The sequence below is a fragment of the Lineus longissimus genome, chromosome 15 (genome assembly GCF_910592395.1).
Source record: "Lineus longissimus chromosome 15, tnLinLong1.2, whole genome shotgun sequence".
In the NCBI taxonomy this organism is placed as follows: Eukaryota; Metazoa; Nemertea; class Pilidiophora; order Heteronemertea; family Lineidae; genus Lineus; species Lineus longissimus.
In genome coordinates this window covers 9,474,364-9,500,858 of record NC_088322.1, presented here as the reverse complement: position 1 = coordinate 9,500,858, position 26,495 = coordinate 9,474,364, and the positions used below count along the sequence as shown (strand labels likewise).

The 26,495-nt window shown below is 44.0% G+C and overlaps 1 protein-coding gene across 2 annotated transcripts; it reads left to right on the top strand.

Moving 5' to 3' along the window:
- The first annotated feature begins 155 nt into the window (after nucleotides 1-155).
- Nucleotides 156-25,040, top strand: LOC135500005 (uncharacterized). Of its 2 annotated transcripts, XM_064791112.1 has the most exons (20): nucleotides 156-405; nucleotides 1,794-1,888; nucleotides 2,265-11,604; nucleotides 11,951-12,079; nucleotides 12,299-12,350; nucleotides 12,880-13,164; nucleotides 13,375-13,472; nucleotides 13,758-13,923; nucleotides 14,598-14,840; nucleotides 15,203-15,926; nucleotides 16,051-16,161; nucleotides 16,625-16,772; nucleotides 17,406-17,444; nucleotides 18,209-18,423; nucleotides 18,670-19,232; nucleotides 19,515-19,754; nucleotides 20,036-20,208; nucleotides 20,911-21,007; nucleotides 21,332-21,415; nucleotides 22,054-25,040. In XM_064791112.1, exons 1-20 carry the CDS (start codon nucleotides 359-361, stop codon nucleotides 22,315-22,317), a joined length of 13,113 nt encoding a protein of 4,370 aa, XP_064647182.1. In that variant the 5' UTR covers nucleotides 156-358; the 3' UTR covers nucleotides 22,318-25,040. The 2 variants fall into 2 exon arrangements, with proteins under 2 accessions (XP_064647182.1, XP_064647183.1); XM_064791113.1 differs by lacking the exon at nucleotides 17,406-17,444.
- The last annotated feature ends 1,455 nt before the right edge of the window (nucleotides 25,041-26,495 follow it).

Below are 26,495 nucleotides of genomic sequence, written 5' to 3'. Positions count from 1 at the left end.
ATGGAGTGATGACTGCTACTAAAATAACTGCTTCTCAAACATTACCAGCATTTAAAAAATCTTAGTATTTTTTCAAACAGTATAAAACAAAATCGCGTCACTTCGAGATTTCCTATGCTTGCAGTGCTTTCGTAGTGCATTTGCATTAGGCTTTGCTGGTTGTGTCGATAAATGTCATGTTTTGAGTCCATTTTTACGCCAACTAAACAACTGTTGGTGACTGATGAATCACCATTGATAGATAAGATCATAATGTAGCTCTAGCCGGTGGCGTTTTGATATTGCAGTTGAAAGAAAAGAGAAAAACTAAGTCGATTTTGCCCTTCAAAACCCATGCCGCTTCGAACATTGACAAAATATGGCCGATTTCTATGACCCAGCAGATCCCACTGATGGTGTAGCAGAGTAAGTCATTTTCTCAACCGAATATTGACTTTACCAGCCGTGTTGTGCAGCATTTTATTTGATGTACATGTCCTCTATAGAATACGGCTCCTAAACTACCCATTTTTATAGGATAGTGTCAGATAGTGAGATTGAAGTGAACCCAAGAACGCGCTCGGTGGAGCCAGGCCGGTAGAAATGATCATGATAGAAGACTGGAAATGTCACTGATACTGGTGTGAATGTCCAGTGTTCTCCACAAGGCTATTTGTCAGGGTGGCCCATCCTACCTTGGCAGCTTACCACCCTACCTTGGAAGAGCCACCCTACCTTGCTCTAGAACTTTGTAGAGGGTTCCTACACAGGGCCACCCTACCTCAAATTGCTGGCCACCCTACCTTCATGACCTTGTGTTGCACACTGGTAAAACGTCATGAAAATCAAGGGTATCACCCTACCTTGAGAAAACCCTGTGGAGAACACTGAATGTCGACCAATCTTTTAGTGTTACTAATTTCTGCTTAGGCCTGGGTTTAACATTTTCCTCTGTAAAAAAAGCTGCTCATCAACAGCTAGGGTAGGCCTCCTGATTGTCAGCTTGGCTATTTGGCTTTTACCGGCCCTGCCTATTTTACTGGGCATGCCCACGAGCACAGACTTTGACCTTTAATTTCAGGTATTAGTAGCCGACACGAATGAAACTCATGATTCAGCTTTTGGAAGTCGCTGAATATTAACGATTGACCATCATTGGTATCACCATTTTGGCTCAAATTTGAAATCCTATAGCTATTTGAACTCTTAAAAATAAAGTGAATACCAATTTCAAGGGTGGAAGGCTGTTCTGTGGAAAACAAAGAGCCGCCTCCCACCCTTGAAATTGACATTCACTTCGTTTTGAAAGAGTTCTAATTGCTAATAGGATTTCAAGGTCTAGCAAAAATAAAGGTGCCTAACATTTTAGCCCTGCTTGCAGGGTGATCCAGCAGTGATGATCATAATTTTAAGGTTTTCTATGGAGTTGCCAGAACAGCAGGTGCTCCAACATGTCTGGTTGTCTGTAGCAATAGGACAGTTGCCCTGCGATAGGTGTTTGATTAAGCTCAAGAATTTCTACTTGTCTGGAGGGCTACTACTTCACTGAATGAAGTAACTTGTCCATAGACTGATGATTTGGTTGTCCAGGGCAAGCGACCTGTGAAAAATCGAATCCTGGGAACTGCGATTGGGTTGGACACTCGCCAGGTCGCTTTTGTATTTCTTGCCTTATTTCTATTTTTCAATTCCAGTGATTGTTGATGAACTAAAAAGTCAGTTTTAAATCCACATGTATCAATATAGTATTGCGCTCTACAGGTCCATTCAGTGCGACTCGCATAAATAGTCATCAAGGTTTTTGTTTGTTGCAGGGATGTTGGTAAGGAACCCATTGCGTCACCTCTGTTCAGTAACACTCCTCGTCAGACTAGAAGTTTGAGACGATCAAAGGATGTCACCCCTAAAGGTAGGTCAATGTTAACTTTTTCTATTCCTGGTATTTCTTCCAGATATTTGGACGAGCAGGGAATTTGGGAGTGAGCATAGTAAAAATGCTTAAATTGTATCGTAGTATACTGTAGAATGGCTTGCTCAACACATTTATTGGGAAAATATTTTCATAACGAACATTGGGGAGAAAAAAAGTTTTTGATATAAATTTTGTTGTTGGTAAATTTTAAACACTGAACCATCCAGGTTGAATTTACATTGAATCAAAAAACAATAAAAAGTGAGAGAAAGGGCAAGATATTTAAATCGAAGCTCCACGATATTAGATTTATGTGAAAGTCAACATTAGGAAGTTTATGTAACCTTTAAAAAAATTCTGTTTCTTTCTTCAGCTGATGACAGTGGTCCAAAGATAAGTTTCTCAATCAAGTCCGCACCAAAGATCATTCCGGTCGAAGACCCAAAGAACAAACCTGAGGAGGAGGCCGAGAAACCGGAACCAAAACCAGTCGACCGCAAGTTAACCATTGGATCTGTGCGGTCAAACCGGCTCAAGAGAAACATTGTCCTTCCCAGGAACACGGCAATCAAGACCAAGCAAGAGTTACTGTCTGAGGCTGCTAAAGCACGAGCAGAGAAGTCTGGAGATGACGTGACAGAGGCGAAAAAAGATGATGGATCGTTGGGGAGTGATGTTAGGAGTAAAGATGATGATGTAGAGGGTGGGAGTGGAGATAGGTTGTCCGGTGATGATACGTCAGCGTGTGTATGGAAAGCGCGGCAACTCGCTGGGGATTCTGCCCCGCCTGAGTCTTTGAAAGATAAAACACGCTCTGATTCATCCCGTGATAGGGCTGATGATGACCGTAGAGACAGAAAAAGGGTTGATCGTGATCGCAGCAAGTCGCCCCCACATTACAGAGGTTTGCGTTCGCGTGGTGATCGTTCCTCTCCACACCGTTCACCAGATCGAGAATACTCATGGAGAGATAGTCGTGAGTCCGATAGACGTCGAACGAGGAGCTCGAACATGGACATAGACAGTCGTTGGTCAGATGTTCAAGGAACTGATCATGATAGGTCTGCCCGGAGATCATACAGGGATGATGACAATAGGTCTGGGAGGGACACCCATAGTCGTGATCAGCGCAGTCCCTCTCCACAATATCGCCGTAGAACAAGACGAAGTATTGAAAGTGAGCGCCGGCAATCTGTAGAAAATGATTCTCGTAAAATGAAACAAAAAAGTGAATCATTTAATGATAAACTTTCCGATTCTGTATTTTCTGGTAATCCTCATGAATCGGAAAGTGGACGTGGGAGGCAGCAATCAGACAGCAGCAGAGAAAGAAGAAGTACCAGGGCCGAGCAAGCTGGGCGTCGGTTACGATCGGAGAAGTCCTTGTCGCCGTCACCTGAACGTCGTAATGTTCCCTTTGGTAAATATGGCGATAAAGCACAATCTGAAGTTGCCATTGTTGCTGAAAAAGGTAAACGATTGGTCGCATATTCACCAGAACCATCTTCGCCATTGCCGAGCAAAGTTGATGTGATCCCTGTCAAAGCGAGTCTGAAATTGGTGGACTATTCCCCAGATCGTGCTACACCAGATAGAACAGCAGTGGCACCAACGCCAGAGAAGATGAGGCCCTCATCATCTCGACGGGACAGAATAGCTAGTCCTGAGGTTGAAGTGATACGTAATGAAGAAGCTAGCATAGGAGATGAAGATGATGAAATAAGAGTGTCAGATGCAGGTGTCAGGACAAGACGCCAGAAAGATCGATCAAAGTCCGAACGATCTCCAGAAGTGGTCCCGGAAAGACAGACACGTAGGAGCTTACGTGTATTTCGAGACCGCCAACCAGATGAACAAGTTGAAAGTGAGGAAGCACCTGGTCGTAGGTCTGAGAGACAGTCAGAAAGGAAGAAGAAACTCAAGGTGGATGGGGATGATGATTCGGAAGCATCTGAGTTGAAGAAAAGAGGCAGAGGCAGGAGTGAGGAGAGGGAAGGTGAGGTGAATTTGAAAGGATCCCCAGAGAGGCGAGCTAGGCAGACATCCCTGGATAGGAGAACAAGGCAGACATCCCCGGATAGAAGAACAAGACAGACATCCCCAAATAGGAGAATGAGGCAGAAGTCCCCGGATAGGAGAAGTCGAAGAGATTCCCCAGATAAGAAAACTAAACAGAAGTCCCTGGATAGGAAAAATCTGAGGGAATCCCCAGATCGAAGAAGTCCAAAGGAATCCCCAGATCGAAGAAGTCAAAAGGAATCCCCAGATAGGAGAGACCAGAAAGTGTCCCCAGATAAAAGAGTGAAGCAGAAATCCCCTCATAGTAGAAGTCCAAGGGTATCCCCGGATAGGAGTGGTCAAATTGATTCCCCGGACAGGAGACGTCATCACCGCTCCCAAGAAAGAAGAAATAAGCAGATTTCCCCGCATTGGAGAAGTCCGAAGGAATCACTGGATAGGAGAAGTTACCAAGATTCTCCTGAATCTCGTAGTCAAAAAGATTCCCGGAACAGACATTCACAGGATATTAGAGGCAAGTCAACGTCCCCGGAAAGGCATGGTCGGAAAGGTTCCCCGGATGTGGTGAGATACAAGGAATCTCCAAACAAGAGCTCCCAAGATAGGAGGGGCCTCAGGCATGATGATGAGCTGCAAGAATCTTCATCAGACGATGATACAGAAAGAGACCACCGCACCAGGAAGGTTAAAGAAAGAAAATCAACAATGGACGTTTGCCCCTCACCAGATCGGCGTCATAAAGATGAGGAAAAAATGTTGACTAGAAAGGATCAGCATAGCTCAAGAAGTCATGTTGAAAAATCCAAGGAAGATTGGTCTCCAGAACGGCATGAGAAGAAAGGAAGAGACAGAAGTCGATCTCCCAATTTGAATAAGAGGAGGACCAGGCATGGAAGACGCTCTCCTGATCAGGAAAAAGTAGGAAAAGAAGGCTCAGAGTATTTTCCAGAAATTGGAGTGAAATATGTCTATGGTTTGTCAGATAGGTCAGGGACGGATACAACAGCTGCATTGCCAGTTAAAAAGAAAGAAAAATCTTTAGCTAAAAAGGAAGAAAAGTCACCAGAACGTCAGTCGTCAAGAAGAAGAGATGCCGATATACCAGATGAGCTTTCTTGGAAGAAAAAGGAGCACCATAGTTTGCCAGAGAAAAGTCACAGTGAAGAAGAGGAAAAAGAGTTTGCTGAATTACCTGGGAAAAAGCATCAAGATGAAACATCTCCCAAGGAAAAAGATCGGAGTAGACACGCAAGAAAAGAGCGACACATTTCTCCTGATGGCCCTGTGTTGTTAGAGGAATATGTTCCTAAGAAAGAACAGCATAGCTCGCCAGATAGTGCCAGGGAAGAAAGAGGCCATGATTCCAGGGACAGGGACCACGAAGAGGGAAGGACAAGGAAGAAAGAATACCATAGATCACACGAGAAGTTGCATCGAGGCAGGAAGGAGGAAGATACCTCTCCTGAAAGAGGTCACAAACATGAAGAGAAGATCAAGGATCGAAAGTCTGGGAAGCGAGAAAAGAACAGCATCTCGCCGAAAAGAGAAATAAGAGAGCAAGAGAAAGGTTTGCATGAATTTGTCAGGGATATTGGTCTTAAAGAAGAAAGTGGCAGATTTGAGAAAAGGACTAAAAATCTTCCGAGGAGTGCACTAGATATGCATATTGACATGGCAGCAATTCCTCTCCCAGACTCAGGAATTATACATGAATCAAAAGGAAATGAAGAATCTCCTCAGAAACCGCAGAAAAAGAAGCATGAACGGCGTCGCTCATTGTCACCAGCGGGGATAGTTGGTGAGGATGACTCTGCTCAGTTGAGTCATGACGCGCCAAGACGGAGTGGAAGGCACAATGAAATTGAGAAAAGGCGAAGATCCCGAGAATTGTCAGAGGGCAAAGAACCCAGCGATGGCCAACGCCGAAAAGAGAAAAAGCCAGATGGGGATGTAAGCTGTGACCTGGACGTTGATGATATAGGGATCAAGGATAGGGATGACAATCATCGAAGTAAACGACAGAGGACTAGAACTTTTGATCCTGAAGTGGAATTCAGCAGCCCTGTAGTCAAGGAAAAGATGGATCTTACATCTCCCGTGACAGTACCAGATGTAGCAATACAAAAACAACAGGAGCCTGAGGTGTTCAGCATAGAGACCATACAGAGTAAACCTATTGCACCGATTGTCATAAATATGCCACTGGTAAAACCTAAAGACTTAAATGATACAAGTCAAAGAACTCATTCTTCGATTGCTTTTACTGTGAAGGCAAAACCTAGTCGAATTAGCACTAACTTGAAGGCATTTGCTGATGAGGAGGTGAATGAGGAACCAGTTGTGACTGTACCGCAGACACAAGCGCAACTCGATGTACAGATTGCAAAGTTTCTGGCCGAGACGCAGACTCCAGAGAAAATAGAGGCAAAGACTGATGATAGCCATAAAGATGACACTCGGGATCGGCGACGGTCTAGACGTCGCTCGCCTAGCTTTGAGAGACGAGATCGATCTTTGCGTGATAGGCGAGGTAGGAGGCCTTCTTGGAGTCCTGATAGGCGGCGCCGCAGGTCTGCTAGCCCCGGTTGGAGGAGGTCAGGAAGTCGTGACAGAAGAGGTGGGAGCAGAGACCGTCAGCAAGGAGCAGGTCGAGAGAGACAGAGATCTAGGAGTCGAGATCGCTGGGGGTCGGGGAGTCGTGATAGGAGACGATCAGGAAGTCGAGATAGGTGGCAAGCCAGGAGTAGGGATAGAAGACGGTCTGGAAGTAGAGATAGGTCTGCTGGCAGTAGAAATAAAAGAGCTGAGAGCAGAGAGAGGCCTATTGGGCCCAGGGACCGAAGGCGATCGGTAAGTAGAGGACCAGTTGGATCTAGAGACAGGAGGCGATCTGGAAGTGGAGGACAAGTAGGACCTAGAGACAGAAGGCGATCTGGGAGTAGAGGACGTGCTGGACCTAGGGACAGGAGACGGTCTGGGAGCAAAGAGAAAGAGAGGTCTAAAGCTGAGAGCTGGGAAAGACGTAGCTCTGGCAGTGGGGAAACTGAAAATATTGCTAAACTTGAATCGGAAGGTTCAAGCATTCCGCCATCTGGAATTAAAGAAAGGCTGAAATCAGGGAGTAAAGAACATGCATGTATGCCTGTTCGGTCTGCTAGTCAGGACCGAAAGTCTAAGAGTAGAGAGGGATCTGTGGCCAGTAACAGATCTGGCAGTAGGGATCGGCAGCCCAGGTCTGAAAGCATAGATCACAGAAGTTGTCAAAGGTCAACAAGTAGAGAGCGACACTCGCTAAGTACCAGAGGTCGCCAAAGGTCAACTAGTAGAGGTCGCCAGAGGTCAGCTAGTGGAGATCGACAGAGATCACCTGGTAGAGGTCGCCACAGGTCAACTAGTAGAGGTCGCCAGATTTCAGCTAGTAGAGGTCGACAGAGGTCAACAAGTAGAGGTCGGCAGAGGTCAACTAGTAGAGGTCGGCAAAGGTCAACTAGTAGAGGTCGACGAAGGTCAACCAGTAGATGTCGACAGAGGTCAACTAGTAGAAGTCGACAGAGGTCAACTAGTAGAGGCAGACAGAGGTCGACTAGTAGAGGACGACAGAGGTCAACCAGTAGAGGTCGACAGAGATCAACCAGTAGAGGACGGCAGAGGTCATCTAGCCGGGAAAGGAATGTAAGAAGACAGTCGGACAGGGACAGACGACGGTCACCTAGTTTTGATCGGAGAAATCAAGCTAGAAGAATGTCACCAAGTTGGGAGAGAAGACGATCAGTCAGCTCTGAAAGGCAGCAGTCCCCTAGTCGAGACCGAAGAGGACGAGCAGGTAGTCGGGACAGGAGAGCTGGTAGCTTTGAGAGATGGTTTCGTCAGTCGCCTTTTCGTGGCTACAGACGAGACAGACGATCAGGTACTCCCGAGAATAGATGGCCTGTGCAGAAACGATCACCAAGATATCGCCGATCAGTTAGTCAAGAGCGTCGTGGTAGGTCGACTAGCCCAAGGCGGAGTGATTTGAGGCGAAGACAACCATCTCCGTCCCCTGGGAAAATATTTCCTGCCGGTCTTGAAGTTGATGAAGAGGTCTTCGATAGTGAGAAGGTTAATGCTGAACTTGATTTAAAGGAACAGCAATCTGAATTTGATGTTTTCAAATCCATGGCCAAACCAGGTCGTCTTGAGGGTTCGTTTGACAGATCTGGACACGACGTGAATCGCCACCTGCACCACTCAGGGGTTGAGGATGACTGGGCCAGGCAGAAAGCAGATCACTTTCATGGTGGGAGGTTTCAGAATAAAGATGACAGTCGGTACCAGCCAGACCAAGATTCTCATAACAGGCGTGATAATTTTGATGATCGATTCAAACGTTTTGCACCCCGAGACCAGTATGGGAGTGGTTTTGGTGAACACCGTTTTGATGAGGAGGAAAGAGGGGATCGTAATGGACGTCGCCATATACGCAGAGAACATGGTCCAGAAATTGAGAGAATTTTAGGTCATCAAAATGAAGGTTCTAAAATCCATGCCCCAAGTGATTCCTTTAGAGCACACAGCTATGGAGACTCTGTCAGTGATCCAAATATCTCCTTGCAGAGACCTGGTGTGCCAAAATCATCTCAGATGGGGTCACCACCTGGATTGAACCTTGCAAACATTCCACTTCCTGGTCTGCCAGGAAGTCCGAATTTTTCTTTGCCAGGCCCACTGCCCCCAGTAGCACCTGGGCCACCACACCAACTGTCAACTATGCCAGGGCCAGCACACCTACCACAAACTATGCCTGGACCTCCACACCAACATCCAATTGCACAAGGGCACCCACATCAAGCGGAAGTTGAGGGAAAAGGTAGACGTTTGCAGCGTTGTCCCGTTTCAGGGGTCCATAGAATTGAAACACTTCGAAGGTCCCCAGGCAGTGCAACCCTGCCATACTCCGATAACAATCAGTCCATGGATATGGAGATCAGCGACTCAAATGATTCGATGATGGGGACGGAGGGTTGGGAAGCACCCCCTCCCCCACCACCTCCCCGTGGTGACATTCATGTGCAGGAAGTCAGCTCAACTCAAGGTGAAATAATACAGGTTATATCGGCCATCAAAACAGAAAGTACAACCAAGCCAGTATCAGTAATTCCGATCAAAACTCTCCCAGCAGTGACCCACCATACCCCAGATTCGTCTATACCAGAGGCCGATTATAGGACAGCTAAACTTTCAGCAATACCTTTAAATGTTCTTGAGCATCCCACTTTACTGAGGACTGATTCAGATGATGCAGATGCTGGTTCTGCGACACCGGTACAAGATGAGCTGCCTGATGAGGAGTCTGAGCCAGTCCTGCCTGTCTACCCACCAGAGACCATCCAATTCTTACCTGCAGCACCCGCGGCAATGGGCCACACTTTAGTTCAGGCAGAAGTGGAGAAATACAAGTCAGTTCCCCCTGTTGGTGACCAGTCGCACTTAATAGTCGGTGTCACCAAGAACATTCCTGGTGAAGTCCAAAGCAAAACGGAAGCAATTCCGTCTGTTGCTGATAAAATTTCCTTCAAGTTTAAGAATGTCAGAAAAGTTCAAGGCCAATGGGATTTGGATAAACCTCGTCAACCATCAAAAGGATTGATAACTGTCCCTCTTACACCAATGTCTTCGCTACTGAATCGTCTGGAGGACAAAGTGTTGCCTAAGAGTGATGCAAATGCCTCTGTGTTGAGTGCATTTCAGCCAGAACCTGTGGAATCCAAACTAGAATTGTTCAGACCTCTGGAGTCTGTATTACCAGCAAAAGAAGATGGTGAGACTGACCGAGTCACCCCACAAGTCATGCCATTTAAAGAGGAAAAGATTTTAGAGCCAATTCCTGCCCTGTCTGAAGTAACAGATCAACCAAGCAATGCTGATGTCGAGAGAGCCAACGTGCCACCAGTCACATCAGATGTGCCAGCCCCTGTGATAGAGACTGCTCCGACTCGGACTCGTAACGACAACATCCCAGAAGAAACAGCTCCTGAACCACAGTATCTTGCCAACATCCCACCACCCCCTCCTCAAGTGCCATCAGAACCAAACCGTCTTCATGTTACGGCCGAAATGGATCAAGGGGTATCCCCACCACAGCCAGTGTTTAATCAGGAGTTACTGACTACATTGGCACCAGAGCCAGCTTTAGATCAAGGGATACCAGTCCCACCTGAAGAAAATTTTGCTCAGGATGTCTCCCTTTCTTCGTCTTACAGTTTTGATCAGGGACCACCTCCTCCTCCACCACCTTTCCCAGGTCCATTTCCAAATTTCCCTGGTATGCCGCCAGGGTTTCCAGGTTTTCTACCACCAGGTTTCCGACTTCCTCCTCCAGGGAGTTTCCATCCACCTGGGGTATTTGGTTTCCCTCCAAGGTTTAGATTTCCGATGCCAGGGTTTCCACCCGGTCCACCAGTTCATCAGCAAACTGAAATGCTGAATCTGGATGAACCACCTCCCCCACCTCCTGCACTGCCAGAAGAAGAACCTAAGCCACGGAACAGATCTACCAGAAAGTCGAGGTGGGGGCCCGAGGTGTCGGCACCAGAACAACCCTCTGAACCCGTACAAACAGATACTGCTCCATCCGGATTTCAAGAAAAATTTGCCAAAGCAGAGGCGGTACGAAAGAAATTGATGTCCGGTGATCAGGAAACAGCAGTGCAAGAAACAAAAAGTGAAATTTGGATGCCACCAGAACCTTCAGAACCTGCACCATCAGAGTCTTCAGTGTCAACACCAACAGAGTCGATCGCCGACTCAACAAGTGCGACGTCATTGACATCCCAGGGCTACAGTGGTGTTGAGAGGATTAAGATGCGGTCGCTACCACCTGTTTTGCAGAATCTGATGCGTATGCATCCCGGTGAGGATTCACGTAGTCCGGACACCGGGAGTGCGGAGAAGAGTAGCAGTGAGAGCGACGACGAATTTTCAGATGGTGACACGACTACACCACGAAGGAGACGGAAGTCGCAACAAGATGGTGATACTGAGAGTAATGAAGATACGCCGTCCCGTCGACGAAGCACCCGCATTAAATCGATTGAACAGAAGAAAGTGAAGGAGAAAGAGGAGGAAGCACGGCGGGAGAGAATCCGACGTCTGCGAATGGAGCGTGAGGAACAGGAACGCAAGGAGAAGGAAGAGTATATCAGGCGTCGAGAGGCACAGTGTCAAGAAGAAGAGGTCAACTTTATCAAGCCATCCTCCCCGAGTGCTGGCACAGCCGGTCCATTTGTGCGGCCAGGTGCAGTGTCTCCGAAAGGAGACACGCTTCCAAAGGCGGAAAATATCAAGAAGCGATGGCGGAAATACTGCGAGATTGAGTTTGGTGGGGAAGTGACCCCAGCTCTGCCACCATCAGGTTTGGGATCGACGCAAGATGGCGCTGCTGAATCGCCAAGTAGCACAACGTCAATCGATGGCAAGTCCGAGAATGGTGATTCCAAAAAGGTCCGACTTGACGCGAGGCAGCCAATTTTCAAGTTATTTGAAGCAAAACATGAAAGTGTGGGTCAGCCAGTGCCACCTGGTACCGAGAGCGAAGCGGGCGATGTGCCGCCATTGCCACCATCGCCACCACCTCCACTGCCACCTGTAATACCTGAAACCACAGAGAAGCCACCCTACTTCGAACCTGTGCCAGAGAATATCTACTTATCTGAAAGGTTAGTTCAAAGCAGTGTGGTCGTCATGATGATCAACATTTTCTCCTGCTTACTGCTTAATGTAACTCAACAAATAAAGTCTCTGTAGAATAGATGAGAACTGGGTGCCATGCCATGATGTCAGCAGCGGAAATTGTTCAGAAAAGACTGATCTTTTTACGAATCCTCGGCATTTGCTTACATATTTTAAAGGATTGACAACTTTAAACATTTGTTGGGAATTGCTGACTTTTAAGATGTCACATTAAAGTGCATGCAAAACTGAACAGGGATACCTGTGTCGCAGATTGATAATTCCCTTTCCAATCAGTCTGATTTACTCATGAATGTTTGACTATTTTATCAGGAAATGGTCCAAGGAACAAAAAGAAGCCAAGCGTATGGTGTGTGATTGTACGACCTGCAAAGAAGATCGTCTGCTCGGCATCCCGCCGTGTGGCGATGACTGCCTCAATAGGATGCTTTTCATTGAATGGTCAGTATTGCCAAGGTTCAAGTCTGGTGCAGATCAGTCGGCTGGATTCGGCCTGATGAACATGTAGATAATAAACCGCTCCAGCTCGCATTCAGAAACTCGTGTATGACTTGATTAGAAAGTATGTTCTTTGATACAGACTGAGGTCCGGGAAGGGCATTGTATTTTACCCCTCTATCTTAAAACTGACGAGCACTTTTTTCTGTTTCTTTGCTTCAGTGGTAGCCGGTGTCCATGCAATGAAAAATGTACCAACAAACGCTTCCAGAGGGTAAATATATCTATTTTTCATACCTTATTAGTTTCTGGACCAATCGTGTCGTGTCATTCATGGTCACACATGCATCTATTGCTGATTACGTAATCAATAATGCGTTATTGTAAATAGGGGCCCCAATTATGTACCAGGAGGAACCAGCTTTTTCCTGAATGCGCTGACGCAATCTAGCAGCACCTTGATGAACTGAGGAATGTATTCAGGGGTTGACGCATTGTTTCATAATAAATTCGAATAAAATAAAATTGACAAATATATTTCTTAACTTGTATTGATGCATCCAAAATTGACAATTATATTACTCTACTTGTATGAATGCATCCAAAATAGGTAATTATATTTCTCCACTTGTATGAATGCATCCAAAATTGACAATTATATTACTCCACTTGTATAAATGCATCCAAAATTGACAATTATATTTCTCCACTTGTATAAATGCATCCAAAATTGCCAATTATATTTCTCTACTTGTATGAATGCATCACAAATTGACAAACATATTTCCCTACTTGTTTTACAGCGAGAATATTCTGTTGTAAAACCGTTCAAAACAGAAAGTAAAGGTTGGGGTCTGACGGCGCTCGACGATTTAGATGAATCACAATTCGTTATGGAATATGTCGGCGAAGTTTTGGACTACAAAAAATTCAAGCAGCGGTGCAAGGAGTACGATCTGGACAGTAGCGGACCCAAGCATTATTACTTCATGGCGTTGAACGCGGACGAGGTTATCGACGCAACGCTGAAGGGAAACATATCGCGATTTATCAACCATAGCTGCGATCCGAATTGCCAGACTCAGAAGGTAGGGTCAAAGCTATTTTGTATATCATGTGTCTTTATTTCCCCTTAATTTCACTAGCCTCGAAGGGTTCAATGGTGAGTCTGTTGCGGCCCGTAACTGGTACAAATTTGAATCACCCCCTTTAACATGAAAGTTTCTATAAAAATCACCAAACCAGGTTCTTTGTTGGTATCTTTGTAATAATTTATGAGATAAATATTGTTGTTTCAGTGGACAGTGAATGGTCAGCTCCGCATTGGTTTCTTCACGAAGAGAAAGATTCGCAGTGGGGAGGAAATCACGTTTGACTACCAGTTTGAAAGATATGGGTAAGATATTGTTATCATATTCTATACTTGTGAGCAATAAAAATGTATAGAAGCTATAATTAAGGGTCTGTTGGATGAGACTAAAAGCTGTGGTCCCTTTTGCGTGGGCAAGTAAAAGATCCCACACAGGTTGATAGTTGGCTGTCGTGAAGTGCCGGCACAAATCCAACAGGGTAACGACGCCGGTTATGATGATGATGATGATGATGATGATGATGATGATGATGATGATGTCTTCTCCTTGATATAATCTTACTTATGCTTTGTAACCTTTCTTTTTCACAGGAAAGAAGCGCAGAAGTGTTACTGCGGTGCCGAGAACTGCCGCGGCTTTATCGGAGCAGATAAGCGTACGCCGCTCAAGATTCTGGACAAAGTGGCCAAAGATTTCGGCCGGGAGAAGGAAAAGAAGAAGAAGAAGAAGGAGAGGGAAATCTTTGATGATCTCTTGGTAAGATTTCGTTTTTGTTTTTGTTGCTGTTCTTCTGCATATCTAACAGTTATCTATTCGGGCAGGCCCCACAATTCATTTCAAAAGGGCACAGCATTTTTGGCTGAAAAATGGGCACTTTTGCTGGTTTGCGATTGCCTTCATTGCATCAATGAATTTCCAGCTCTGACCAGTCCTTGGGAAATTGCGATTGCCTTCATTGCCTGAATGAATTTCGAGCTCTGGCCGGTCCTTGGGAAATTGCGATTGCCTTCATTACCTGAATGAATTTCGAGCTCTGGCCGGTCCTTGGGAAATTGCGATTGCCTTCATTGCCTGAATGAATTTCGAGCTCTGGCCGGTCCTTGGGAAATTGTGATTGCCTTCATTGCCTGAATGAATTTCGAGCTCTGACCAGTCCTTGGGAAATTGCGATTGCCTTCATTGCCTCAATGAATTTCAAGCTCTGACCGGTCCTTGGGAAAATGCAAACTAGAGAACATCATGGTTTGAGGTATGTGACTTGGGAGTGTCAGGAGTAATCTCTGTGGCTTTGTTAAGGCTTAGAGATGGTGAAGTGCGATGATTTCCTTATTATTCAAGGTAGACATAAATATTCAGGGCTTGCGGGAGACTATCTTGATGGGGATTTGAATCAGTGTTTTTGACAACATCACGTTTGATTTCTGTTTCAGTTGGACGATGAAATAGAAAAGATGGCGTCCCACGACGGCATGAAAACCAAAGCCCACGTTTTACAACTCGCTCGTCTGATGGTGCGTAGTGAGAACAATGACCACAGGTTGGCGCTACTAGAGATCATGAAGGCGACGAAGGAGCCGGCGTGTTTACGTTTATTCCTTGATTATCATGGATTGTCGCTGATGTGGAGCTGGATGGCTAGTCTCGGCTCTGGGTCTAGGAACCTCAAACTTCAGGTCGGTGTACAGCTAACTGTAGTTGTTAAATATATATCCTATCTCGATGAAGGGTCTCAGTTTAGTCGTTTGCACTTATTGAATTCCCGAATGTATCCATGTATAGAGGTTCTTCACTGACGTCACATGATGACGTCACCAGTTGTTTTTCACTGCCATATTGGCCGTCACATGTGGTCACGACGTGTAGGAAATGCATTGGCAGGTGGCCGTCAAAACGTCACGTGATGAACCTCTGTTGTAGGTTACTGAGTGTTGTTAAGGTGTTGCAACTGCGGTCCCTGATGTCAGTTTCTTATTTTGTTGATGTAAATCATGGTCATTGCTATGCTTTATGAAAACCTCTCCCTCTTTGTCTGCAGATTTTGTCAACATTAAAAATCCTGCCGGTTACGAACAAAACAATATTACAAGACAGTAAAGTCATGGGCGTTGTGCAAAAATGGGCAGCGGAGTTGGCTATGCCCGAATCTTCTTCAGGAGAGACAGACACTGAGCGGGCGGGGTCGGAAACGCCCCAGCGAAGTACAGACAGTACTCAAAAGGTGGACAATTCAGACATTTCGGATATTGAATTTACAAAGCCGGATGAAAGTTACGAGAAAATGCCGCACAAAAAACGTAAATTATTCCAGCATATCAAAGAAACCGATGACAATAGCTCCGATAGTGACAGTAGCAAAGTTTCTGGGATCGTGAACGTTTCAAAGGTTGCCGTGGCATCGGAACAGGGTACCGAGTCTCAGGCTTCAAGTTTAGAGGGCGCCATTGAAGAGGAGAACAAAACGGACGACGTGACTTCAGAATCGCTCGTGAAAAAAATAAAATTAGAGGAAAGTCCGACTGATTCGGATGTTGTGACGCCAGATGAGTCGGTGCAAAGTGACAATACTAAAATCGAGGAGGACGTCACGGAGGACGTTAAGCCTGACCTGGAGGATGGCGAGATCGTGGAAGTGAAAAAGGAAACGACCGTGGCGGACATTGCATCAGAGTTGTTGGAATCGTGGGGCTCTTTGAAGGATTTGTTCAAGATTCCGAAGAAGGAACAGCACGAGGAGCGGAAAAGAACGGAGAAAGAATTAGGTGGGTGTAAAAAATATGATATTTCGGTGAATCTCCTGGGTTCCCGATGATCAAACCCACACCCTGTTGGAACTGTTTAAGCCATCCTGTTATGCTCAAATAATATTTGAATATTTTCATTCAGATGATCGAGACCGGGACCATTATCGGGATGATTATTACGAAAGAGACCGGTACCGCGACCGAGATAGATACTATGACCGTAGCAGGGATCGGGACTTCGATCGATACAGAGGTAGGTTCAGTTGAAGGTTGGTGATGAAGCACCAAGTGATACCGAGTGCCCACTTCAAGGGGAGACCTTGTTTAGCTGAGCAAATAAGGGCAGGCAATCACCAGGCTGTTTATAGCTAAATCGCAGTGCTCTCCACGAGGCCATTTGTCAGGGTGCCCACCCAGTCTTAGCAGCCTACCTTGGCAGCTTACCACCCTACCTTAGAAGCAGCCACCCTACCTCGCTCTCGGATTTCGTAAAGGATTTCTATAGGGCCACCCGACCTTAAGTTGCTGGCCACCCTACCTTATGCGGCACAGGGAAAAACTTCTCAAATGTCAAGGCTACCACCCTACCTTAAGAAAATCATGTGGAGAACTCTGAAATCCGGACATGAAAAGCAGTGTATATTTTCTGGTAAAGACTCTTTTAACTTTTCTTGGCATCATTCATATTCATGATTCTTAATCCTCTTTCTCTGCAGATCGCGACCGCGACCGCCATCGTGACCGATATGATCGCAAAAGAAGCCGCTACAGTGAATCACCTGATCGGGGAGATGATCGCCGAGCGGGAGGCAGCCGTGATAAACGACGGTCGAGCGTGAGCCATGACGACGAGAGGGTCCCAAGGTACGTGTCTACATGTTGTGTGATGTTTCACTCCCATTTCTAACATCAGGGCGTTTGAGAATAGTGCCTTATCAAGGATCCTGATGTGTATACTGATAAAACCTGGTAGAAAGAGAACGAATTTTGTGTACATTTCTGGGACCGGTTGATCAAAAGCACAAAAGTCGCTTTATCCTTCACAGTTACGTTAAGGAATACTTAAGGACGTTATCTCTTTCAGATCAACATATTTAAATTTTTCCGTTGATAGTTAACGTTTCCATTAAATCTAACATTGTTTTGAACAACTCAGCCCTGCCATATATATATATAGAAGGATCTGTGATAAGTCCCTGATCTCAAGCTACTGTCATAACGACACAAATCTGATGATTGTCATTCCGTAATAGGCAGTCGGCCTTACCTTGTGCCTCTACCGAGGCAAGAAAATACCCTATTCAAGCAAAAAGTATTGAAAGATCTCGATGGACTCTTCTCCTTGCCAAAGATGACCCTGTCAACACTAACAAGATCTTATGAGGGAAGAACATTTTCACCTTTGAATCTTTCGTGTAATCAGTTGCCATGGTCTTTTTCAAACTGGGGATTTTTTCCATCAGACTTTTAGAAGGATTTTCAAATTAACACTTGCAGGGCTTTGTCTGCTAAAAAGGACACTAAAGCAAAACAAAAGTGAGTAAAGCCGCTGTCTGGCAGATTATCGTTTTAAATGTCCAATGTTTGTCGTGTCCAGTGAATCACATTGTGTTGTATTGAGCCTTTCCCGCACACGAGTTATAGCGAGTGTGCTATCATCACAGCATGAAGATCTACTGTTGTTATTAAGGCTGTAAAGAATTAAAGCAACATTTATAAAATGATGGAAATTGATGCTGGTGAGGTCATGGCACTTGTTTAATCGTCTGTGTGCAACAGATTTTAGGTTCACTGTTGTAATTTTTTGGATGCTGTGTTTCAACAAATGGATGAAACGAATTTATCTTTTTGTCAAAAATGTTTGTTGAATTCCACCGACACTGGTTGCCGGTTGAGAGTTGGCGCTATCTTTCCCTACGGCAGCATTTTGGCAGTGTATAATACACCCGGTATAGATGGCTATCTTTGTTTACAAAATGACATCATTCACTGTCTCCAACGGTAACTTTTAAAATCAAACCCAAATATTCTTCCGCCCTAAACCCCGGTGCGAAAAATGACCCACAACAAAAAACAAGACTTCTTGAGCTAAATCATCTGCTAAACTCATGCAATTCATGCAATTGCCTACCGGATTGAATTAGAATTCAGAGAAGAAGGAGAAGAATTCAGGAAAAACCTTTAGTTTCTTTCAGTAAAAGCTGCTAATTTCTATGTTCTTCTCTTATAACTGCCGGAGTAATTTTATTTCCCACTAATAGCAAATGAAAACTAATAACGACCTTTGTCTTATTTTGCAGAAAATTTAATAAGCTCGACCCGAGCCTTGCCAAGCTGAGCAAAAAGGAACGCCGCGAGATGTTTGAGGCCCAGGTGAAGGCACAAGATGAGGCGGCCGAGACACTGAGGCAGCAAGAGGAGTACATGCAGCAGCAGATCCAACAGATGATGGAGCAGGGCTTGTTTAGTTATGATCCGAATACGGGACAGTTCATACCGGGACCAGGTTTAGCTGGTAAGGCTTTTAAGTGATTTTCGTACGATGAATACAATGGCCATCGCGTGTCCTCAGTCGGTGTCAAAGCAATAATGAAAGGGAGCCTATTGCGGGCCCTATTGGTCGTGTGTTCATCTGGGCAGAACACATAAATTGGTTATGACTTAAGATGTATTAGTTTATGAGTTTGAGTTCTGCTTTAACTATTTCCAATATTTTTATGTAAGCCACCCTTAATTCACATGATCTTACCGTGATTTCCAGATATTCAGCTTGGTTTTGACCCATCCCAGATGGATCCCAACCAGATGGATCCCAACCAGATGGGGCCTGGAAACATGCAGCAGATGGCCATGGGCATGATGATGCAAGGAGGACCAATGGGGCCACCCATGGATCCGTCACAAGGACAGATGGACCCCTCAATGGGAAACATGCCAATGGGGCCTATGGACCCTTCACAAGGAAATATGCCAATGCCAATGGACCCATCTCAAGGATCTATGCCAATGGGCATGATGAACCCTTCACAAGGCCCAATGGGGCCCATGGACCCATCACAAGGCCCAATGGGGCCTATGGACCCATCTCAAGGACAAATGTTAGATGGTTCAGGGGTACCTATGGACCCCGCTCAAGTTCAAATGGACCCTACGCAAGGACAATTCAATCAGCAAGGACCTGGAGCTATGGGGTCGATGATGGGGCCTAATGGACCAATGGGACCTGGCCCAATGGGTCCGATGGGACAAATGGGACCGCCGTTCATGGATCCTAGTCAGCAAATGATGTTCCCTGGCGGAGGACCTCCTGGATCAAACTTCCCTGTAAGTACTTTTCTAGTGCACCAGCTCAGTTAGTAAAACGAAAGATTGTGATTTTTCTCACAAACAGGGAAAATCAGCTCACTTCAGAAATGTTTTGCCAGCACGATTCCATCTTCCGGTCTTTATGTTGATGTAGCCTCTGCATGAAAAGTTGGACCTGGGTTTTTGAGGGAGGTATTTGATAGCAGACTGGGAGGCTGTTTTGACTTGTGGTGTTTCTCGTTCATCATTTTTAGGGTAACTGTGTCCGTCTTTTTTTTAGCAGTGTCATTTTGTTTCCAGATGCGTCCTCCTTTCATGCCTCCTCAGGCCCCTCCGTTCATGCAGCAGAACCAACCTCCGTTCATGATGGGTCCGAACGGCCCAATGATGCCCAACCAGCCCATGTTCAATCAGTCTCAGGGTGCTATGGGCGGGCCGCCAGTCAGTATGATGGGCCAGGGCACGCCCATGTTCCAACAGAATGTTACAACATCCTCTGCGGGTGGTGACCGTCCAACACTCGAACAACGATGGCAGCAGGTAAACACTAAACACAAATCACGAGGGAGGTTAAAAACCACTTCATTGCAGGATGTTCCTTGATGTTATTTGACCGGCTAAGGATTTCTACGGCATTGTTTCTGGTAATAATGTACCGCCATGTATTGAAAATCTGCTTAAAATGTTCGGAAATTATTGTACACTGTTTTGATAACCATGACCTTTGCAATTTTGTATATTTGAAACAGCCTTTCTGTGATTGAATCCTCTAAATCCCATTTCTGGCCCCTGAATTCATTCAGGACATGTTCTCCTCTCAGGTGCAGCAGAATATGCCCGGCATCGAGCCTGAACCCCAGCCTGAGAAGGAGGAGGAAGACCTTCCCCCTCCACCGCCGTCGCCCCCTAAACCCAAGAAACAGAAACTGCCGCCAAATTGGAAGTCCGCGAAAGACGCCGAGGGGAAGACTTATTATTATCACAGTATTACAAAGTAAGTTTGATGATTTCAGAGATGGGGTATTTCCATTTTGGGACGCTTATATTTTTGGGCCTCTTTGATAAAAAGTTTGATTGGTAACTGAATCGAAAAGATCTATGCCTAAGCTCTCTGAACTGTATATCTTCGAATATTCTAGGCCGACAGTCGCTGCCTGGTCCTTCACAGGTCGAGCTCAATTGTGGACCTTGGTAACTGAATCAGAAAGATCTATGCCTAAGCTCTCTGAACTGTTTATCTTCGAATATTCTAAGCCCGACAGTCGCTGCTTGGTCCTTGACAGGTCGAGCTCAATTGTGGACCTTGGTAACTGAATTGGAAAGATCTATGCCTAAGCTCTCTGAACTGTTTATCTTCGAATATTCTAAGCCCGACAGTCGCTGCTTGGTCCTTGACAGGTCGAGCTCAATTGTGGACTTTGGTAACTGAATTGGAAAGATCTATACCTAAGCTCTCTGAACTGTATATCTTCGAATATTCTAGGCCGACAGTCGCTGCTTGGTCCTTCACAGGTCGAGCTCAATTGTGGAACTTGATCAGTGAAAAGCACTATATAGAAGCTGGTATTATCACTTTAGAGTGCCTCTGCAAAGTGCTTTGATGGTGACATTCGAAGCCCTTGGATACCGAGCAAGGTCAATATTCATAAACCACCAGTAAATGCCACCACTTTACAAGAATGTTTTTCCCTTGCAGACAAACTCAGTGGGACGCACCAACGTGGGATGGTGCGGAAAGTGAGACAAGACCATATTCGTCACCAGCCATGGACACACCACCACCATTTGCTAGGGTAAGTTGACTGGTTTTTCGATGTATCCCAGTAAAGCGTTCCTCTTTTTCAATTTTTAAAAATTTTGGGAAAAAATAGAACTTTCATGACTTTATTTTTTTCTCCAATGATAAAAAATATCTTCGCAATTTCTATTTTTGCAAATTGAAATATTCACAAAATCTGGAAAGAAAATAAATAAATAAATAAATGAAATCACCCGATTGTGATCTCCGAGTGAACAGAACACATGAGCGGTTGGTCTTTTCCTGGACACTCGCGAGATCCTCAGGTCGAAGGGTTTTTAAATCAGCTTAATTTATGTTGTCTTTTTCAATATTTCAGTCGAAACGCCACAAAACTACAACTGCTGCTGCTGACACGTCAAGTGAGGACGCAAAACGGTGCAAAGAATCTTTTAGGACCAAGGTGTGTTGAATATATTACAGTTTTTTTGCGTTTATTGACTTGATGTAATTGTGGTTGCATTGGGCTGAGTAAAGTTGATAAGTTGATGAGAATTTTCCGGATATTCCCAAATTTCCGGAAGCAGGGACTGCCAGGATATAAAAAAATTATGTTCATGCCATCACTCACTTTCTATGTTCATGCCATGACTAACTTTCTCTGTTCATGCCATGACTAACTTTCTATGTTCATGCCATGACTAACTTTCTCTGTTCATGCCATGACTTACTTTCTATGTTCATGCCATGACTAACTTTCTCTGTTCATGCCATGACTTACTTTCTCTGTTCATGCCATGACTTACTTTCTATGTTCATGCCATGACTAACTTTCTCTGTTCATGCCATGACTTACTTTCTCTGTTCATGCCATGACTAACTTTCTATGTTCATGCCATGACTAACTTTCTCTGTTCATGCCATGACTTACTTTCTCTGTTCATGCCATGACTTACTTTCTATGTTCATGCCATGACTAACTTTCTCTGTTCATGCCATGACTAACTTTCTATGTTCATGCCATGACTCACTTTCTATGTTCATGCCATGACTCACTTCCTTTGTTAATGCCATGACTAACTTTCTTTTGATGCCTTCCAGATGTCATCCTACATCGTACACTGTCTGAATCCGTTCCGTAAACCCGAGTGCAAACTTGGTCGCATCTCAACGACCGAGGACTTTAAACACTTGGCGCGAAAGCTTACGCACGCCGTGTTGTCTAAGGAACTCCGATACTGCCGTCACCCAGAAGATCTAGAAGTCAACGAAAACGTGAAAGCCAAGGCGAAGGAATTTGTCAGGAAATATATGTCCAAGTTTGGTTCGACGTACAAAAAAGCACATTCACCGATCAACATGTAATGACAGCAACATTTGATCTATACTGTAAACTCGGAAATAATCGTGTGCATTTTATTTATATTTCCATGTTTTTCACGTTTACTGATTATCTAAAAATGTATGGCCGTGAAAAAGGAAACCTAATTAAAATTACTGGTACAGGGTTTTCAAGACGCTACGTTACGAACGTTGGCAAAAAATGCAATTTCACAAAACAGCAAATAAAATGGCACGAATATTTCCAGATGTTTCCGGTATTCAACTCTGGGAAATCTTATGGCAGCATATCCTGTGTCCTTGACCAAACGGTGTTATCGTTTTGAACGGATTTATATCAAAATACAATGAAGCTGAAGAAAATGACATTATTTCGCGGGTCCTTTGACCCCCGTCCTAAGTGATGAAAATAGAGTTGCTTTTTGGCTTCAATTGAACAACTGATACCAAACTGGAGGTATTGGAGCTTGTGAAAATAACGTGTGTCAAAGACTATTTCTATATGAAGGTATTTACAATCAAAAACCAACGTAAAAAATGGTACGTTTGGACTTCATAGACACAGCTCAAATTCTGAGTCGTGATTTCGAATATTTCTTTACCTCGCTATAAAATATGGCACTAAAAACTTGAACCAAGTCTGTTGCTATTGCCTGTATAAAGTGTAAAGTACAGGATTTTTCTGTAAATTTGACGTAAACTGGACAGGTTTGACGGAGTCATTTTTTGTAAATATATACCGGGTTGATAATTCAGAATTTTAATTAAAGAGAGTATTTAGATGTCATGAAAGTTGCGTTGACAATAATTAGCAGGGCTGAGTTGTTCAAAACAACATTAACTTTAATAGAGTCGTTAACATGAACGTTTTGATGGGTTAAGAATCCTTAAGGATGTTATCTCTTTCAGTTAGAAAGAGATAACATTCTTAAGGATACTTAAAACGTGAACGGGACCGTCAGGTCAGGATAACGTGACTTCTGTGCTTTTCAACAACTGGGCCCTGGTCATGATGATCGTAATTTTTTCAAGGTGATTATTATTAACAGTCTCAAGAGTATCGTGTATCATGAAAATAGTCATGAAATTATAATGAAAAGTGTCTTTAAAATCTGCATTAAAAAGTAATTATGAATATCCAGTGGAACCTCACTTCAATAGCAGACACTTCTATCATAGCAAGACACCCTTTGTATTGGGGACAGGAATTTTGATTTTGATGATAGGTAATTTCTATACACTTTGACCTCTTCACTCAAAACGCTTCTCTATTAAGATCAGCATTTGTCGGTCCTGAGGGTGTCCATCACTGGGGTGACATTAGTTTGTTCCAAATGCTATAGATGGCGAGACTTTTGAATATTGTTTGAACTCTTGGTCTTGGATATATAACACCACTGTTCTGTATTGCTCTCCACTGGTAGCGGGGGGGATCGTATAGGCTGAAAAATGGCTTCCCAGCTAAGGGAGGTAATTTCACACTTTTTGTAAAGGGTGTGTTCAATACATTTGAATGTTTGTTGTCGATAAATGGGCATGTGTACTTAAGAATGTTGGGGGTTGCCAAATCATGGGAATTGTTATAAGACAGCACAGAATCTCTCCGTGCAATTCAGTATTGATATCAAGAGGTCATGTTTAACAAGGCCTATTTTGAATGAAACAGGAGGTATGGGGTCTCCTGGCCTAAAAACTGACTTTAGAAGGATAGTTGCATATTTTTGCTGCCTATTTTTGTGATGTGAATTTTGTATTGCGTGGACCATGGGCCAATCTTCCCAATATTTGAACGTGGAAGCTGTTTATTTCCGCTGGAGAGTTTAAAAAGTTTATCCTGTTTGCTAAGTTTTTTCCCATGTTTTCGGGCGAAGAATTTTTCATGGTTTGTGTACGAAAATAACATGTTGTATTGTGAATAAATCAACCTTTGACTTTTTAATTTGGCCTTGTTAGAATTTCCCATCCGACATCTGGTCATATTTTCTCATTTTAACGAATAACTTTACAAATAATAAGACCAAAAAGGGGTCCTAGCATTCGAAATGTTGTTACATTTGTGTCTGCGGATATAATTTTGATGGGAAAAACCACAATGAAATTTATCATCATCCAAAAACTACGTGAATACTGGTAACCATTTCTTAGAAATTTTTTTAGCACACATGAAAAAGAGGAGCATAATTTTTGTGATTCACAGAAAATGATCAATTTTGACAGACCCAACTGACAAGTGTCTACTTTGTTTTTTATTCATTTCTGAATGAACTTACCACCATCTCTCATTTTTAGCTCACCTCTTAGCAGAGGTGAGCTTATCCCATACCGTGGCGTCCGTCGTCCGTCGTCGTCGTCGTCGTCGTCGTCGTCGTCGTCGTCGTCCGTCGTCCGTTAGCAGGGCACGTTTCGTAACTGTTAGAGCTATTGAGTTGAAACTTGGTACACATGTACCCTTATGTAATGACACCTTGGAGACCAAGTTTCGGTCAGATTCGTTTCATGGTTTGGCCACCAGGGGGCCAAACGTTAAAAGTGAAAATATGCAATATCTCCCTTAATAGTAGTCGGGAAATTTTGAAAAAAATATGGTAGGTACTTCTAGCAAATGTGCATCATATATCCTCCGGGTTTTTGATTTGACCTCCTTTTCAAGGTCACAGAGGTCAAATGGTGTAAATTGGCCGTTAGGATGTAACGATGGCACGTTTCTAAACTGCAATGACTATTGATACCAAATTTGGTACACATTTACCCATTAGTCAGGTGATCTCAGGGACCGAAGTTTGGTCCAATATGATTCACCACTTGACCACCAGGGGGCAAAATCCAAAAACCTTAAAAATGTGATTATTCCTTAACTTCTTGCCCGATTGCCACCAATTTGATATCATGGGTACATCTAACCACCATACAGTATATGTCACACAGGTTTTTAATTTGACCTTCTTGTCAAGGTCACAAAGGTCAAATGGCGTAAATTCGCCGTCAGGCCGTAACTATGGCACGTTTCTTAACTGCAATGACTATCGATCAAAAATTAGGTACACATGTACCCCTTGGTCAGGTGATCTCAGGTACCGAAGTTTGGTGCGATCTGATTTGCCGTTTGGCCTCCAGGGAGGGGGCCAAATCCTAAATTCTTCAAAATGCCATTATTCCTAGTAACGACTTGCCCGATTGGCACCAATTTTATATCATAGGTACATCTAATTCTAACAACCATTCAATGTGTCACCCGGGTCTTCTTTGATTTGACCTACTTTTCAAGGTCACAGAGGTCGAATGTTATGTAAATTGGCCATTTTGGGGAAATTGTAATTGCTTGGACCTACATCAAACCTAACGCTACATGACACAATACCATGCTCTTTATCCATCTTTCCTCCACATGAGGTGAGCACAATGGCCCTGGCCATTTCATGTATATTGCTCGCCTGTTTCATTATTTTGTACATGACTGTCGGTCGTGCCACACTGAGAAACAGCCACTGCATGTCCAAATATTTTGTCGGTGCATTTATTTTTTCTATCTTTTGAATGAGGAGGTGAATGTGGTGTTGTGCAGTTCTTAGATTGGGTCACCTTCTGGCCACATGTGTTTTATTTCTTGGTTCACAGGAATGTGTTACTTACAGGTATGTTGAGGTGGTTGAAATAAAAATAAAAATGGGACAAATTTGAAAAGTAGAGTTTTTACAAAGCACTTTTTAGAACTTCCAAAAAAAGTAACAACAATATTCTAGAAATTCCTCCACATGTATTTCTGACTTTGTCTGAAGTATCATTTGAGCATTGTGAAGTTGATTTTTACCATAAACATGTGTAGAAGTGCCTTTGTGAGCAAGAAGATTATAAATATCTAAATTTGAATTTTATTTTCCCCCATGTTATGCTTTTGAATTACCAAACTTCAAGGTAAACCAAGAAATAAAAAATATGCGGCATAAACCTAAATATATTCTGTAATTTTTAATCACCTCTTATTCCAATCAAACCTTCTGGGTTTATACGTTTAGTGTTGGCTGAATTCACATAATATTTCATTCTCAATATTCAAATTTGTTACAGAAATTAACATGTCACAATTGATATGGAAATGCATGTATAAATCCTCGGTGAATTGCCATGGGCAGATCCAAAGGGGCTGCAGCCTAGCGGGCCTTCTGTTTCAGAAACTTGACAATGACCTTTTGGATAAAATCTTT

Bases quoted from the DNA above. Each gene is read 5' to 3' on its own strand.
- LOC135500005 (XM_064791112.1), top strand. From the start codon at position 359: ATGGCCGATTTCTATGACCCAGCAGATCCCACTGATGGTGTAGCAGA. The intron at 16,162-16,624 runs GTAGGTTCAGTT...CTTTCTCTGCAG, and splicing joins GGACTTCGATCGATACAGAG to ATCGCGACCGCGACCGCCAT. The intron at 18,424-18,669 runs GTAAGGCTTTTA...CGTGATTTCCAG, and splicing joins ACCGGGACCAGGTTTAGCTG to ATATTCAGCTTGGTTTTGAC.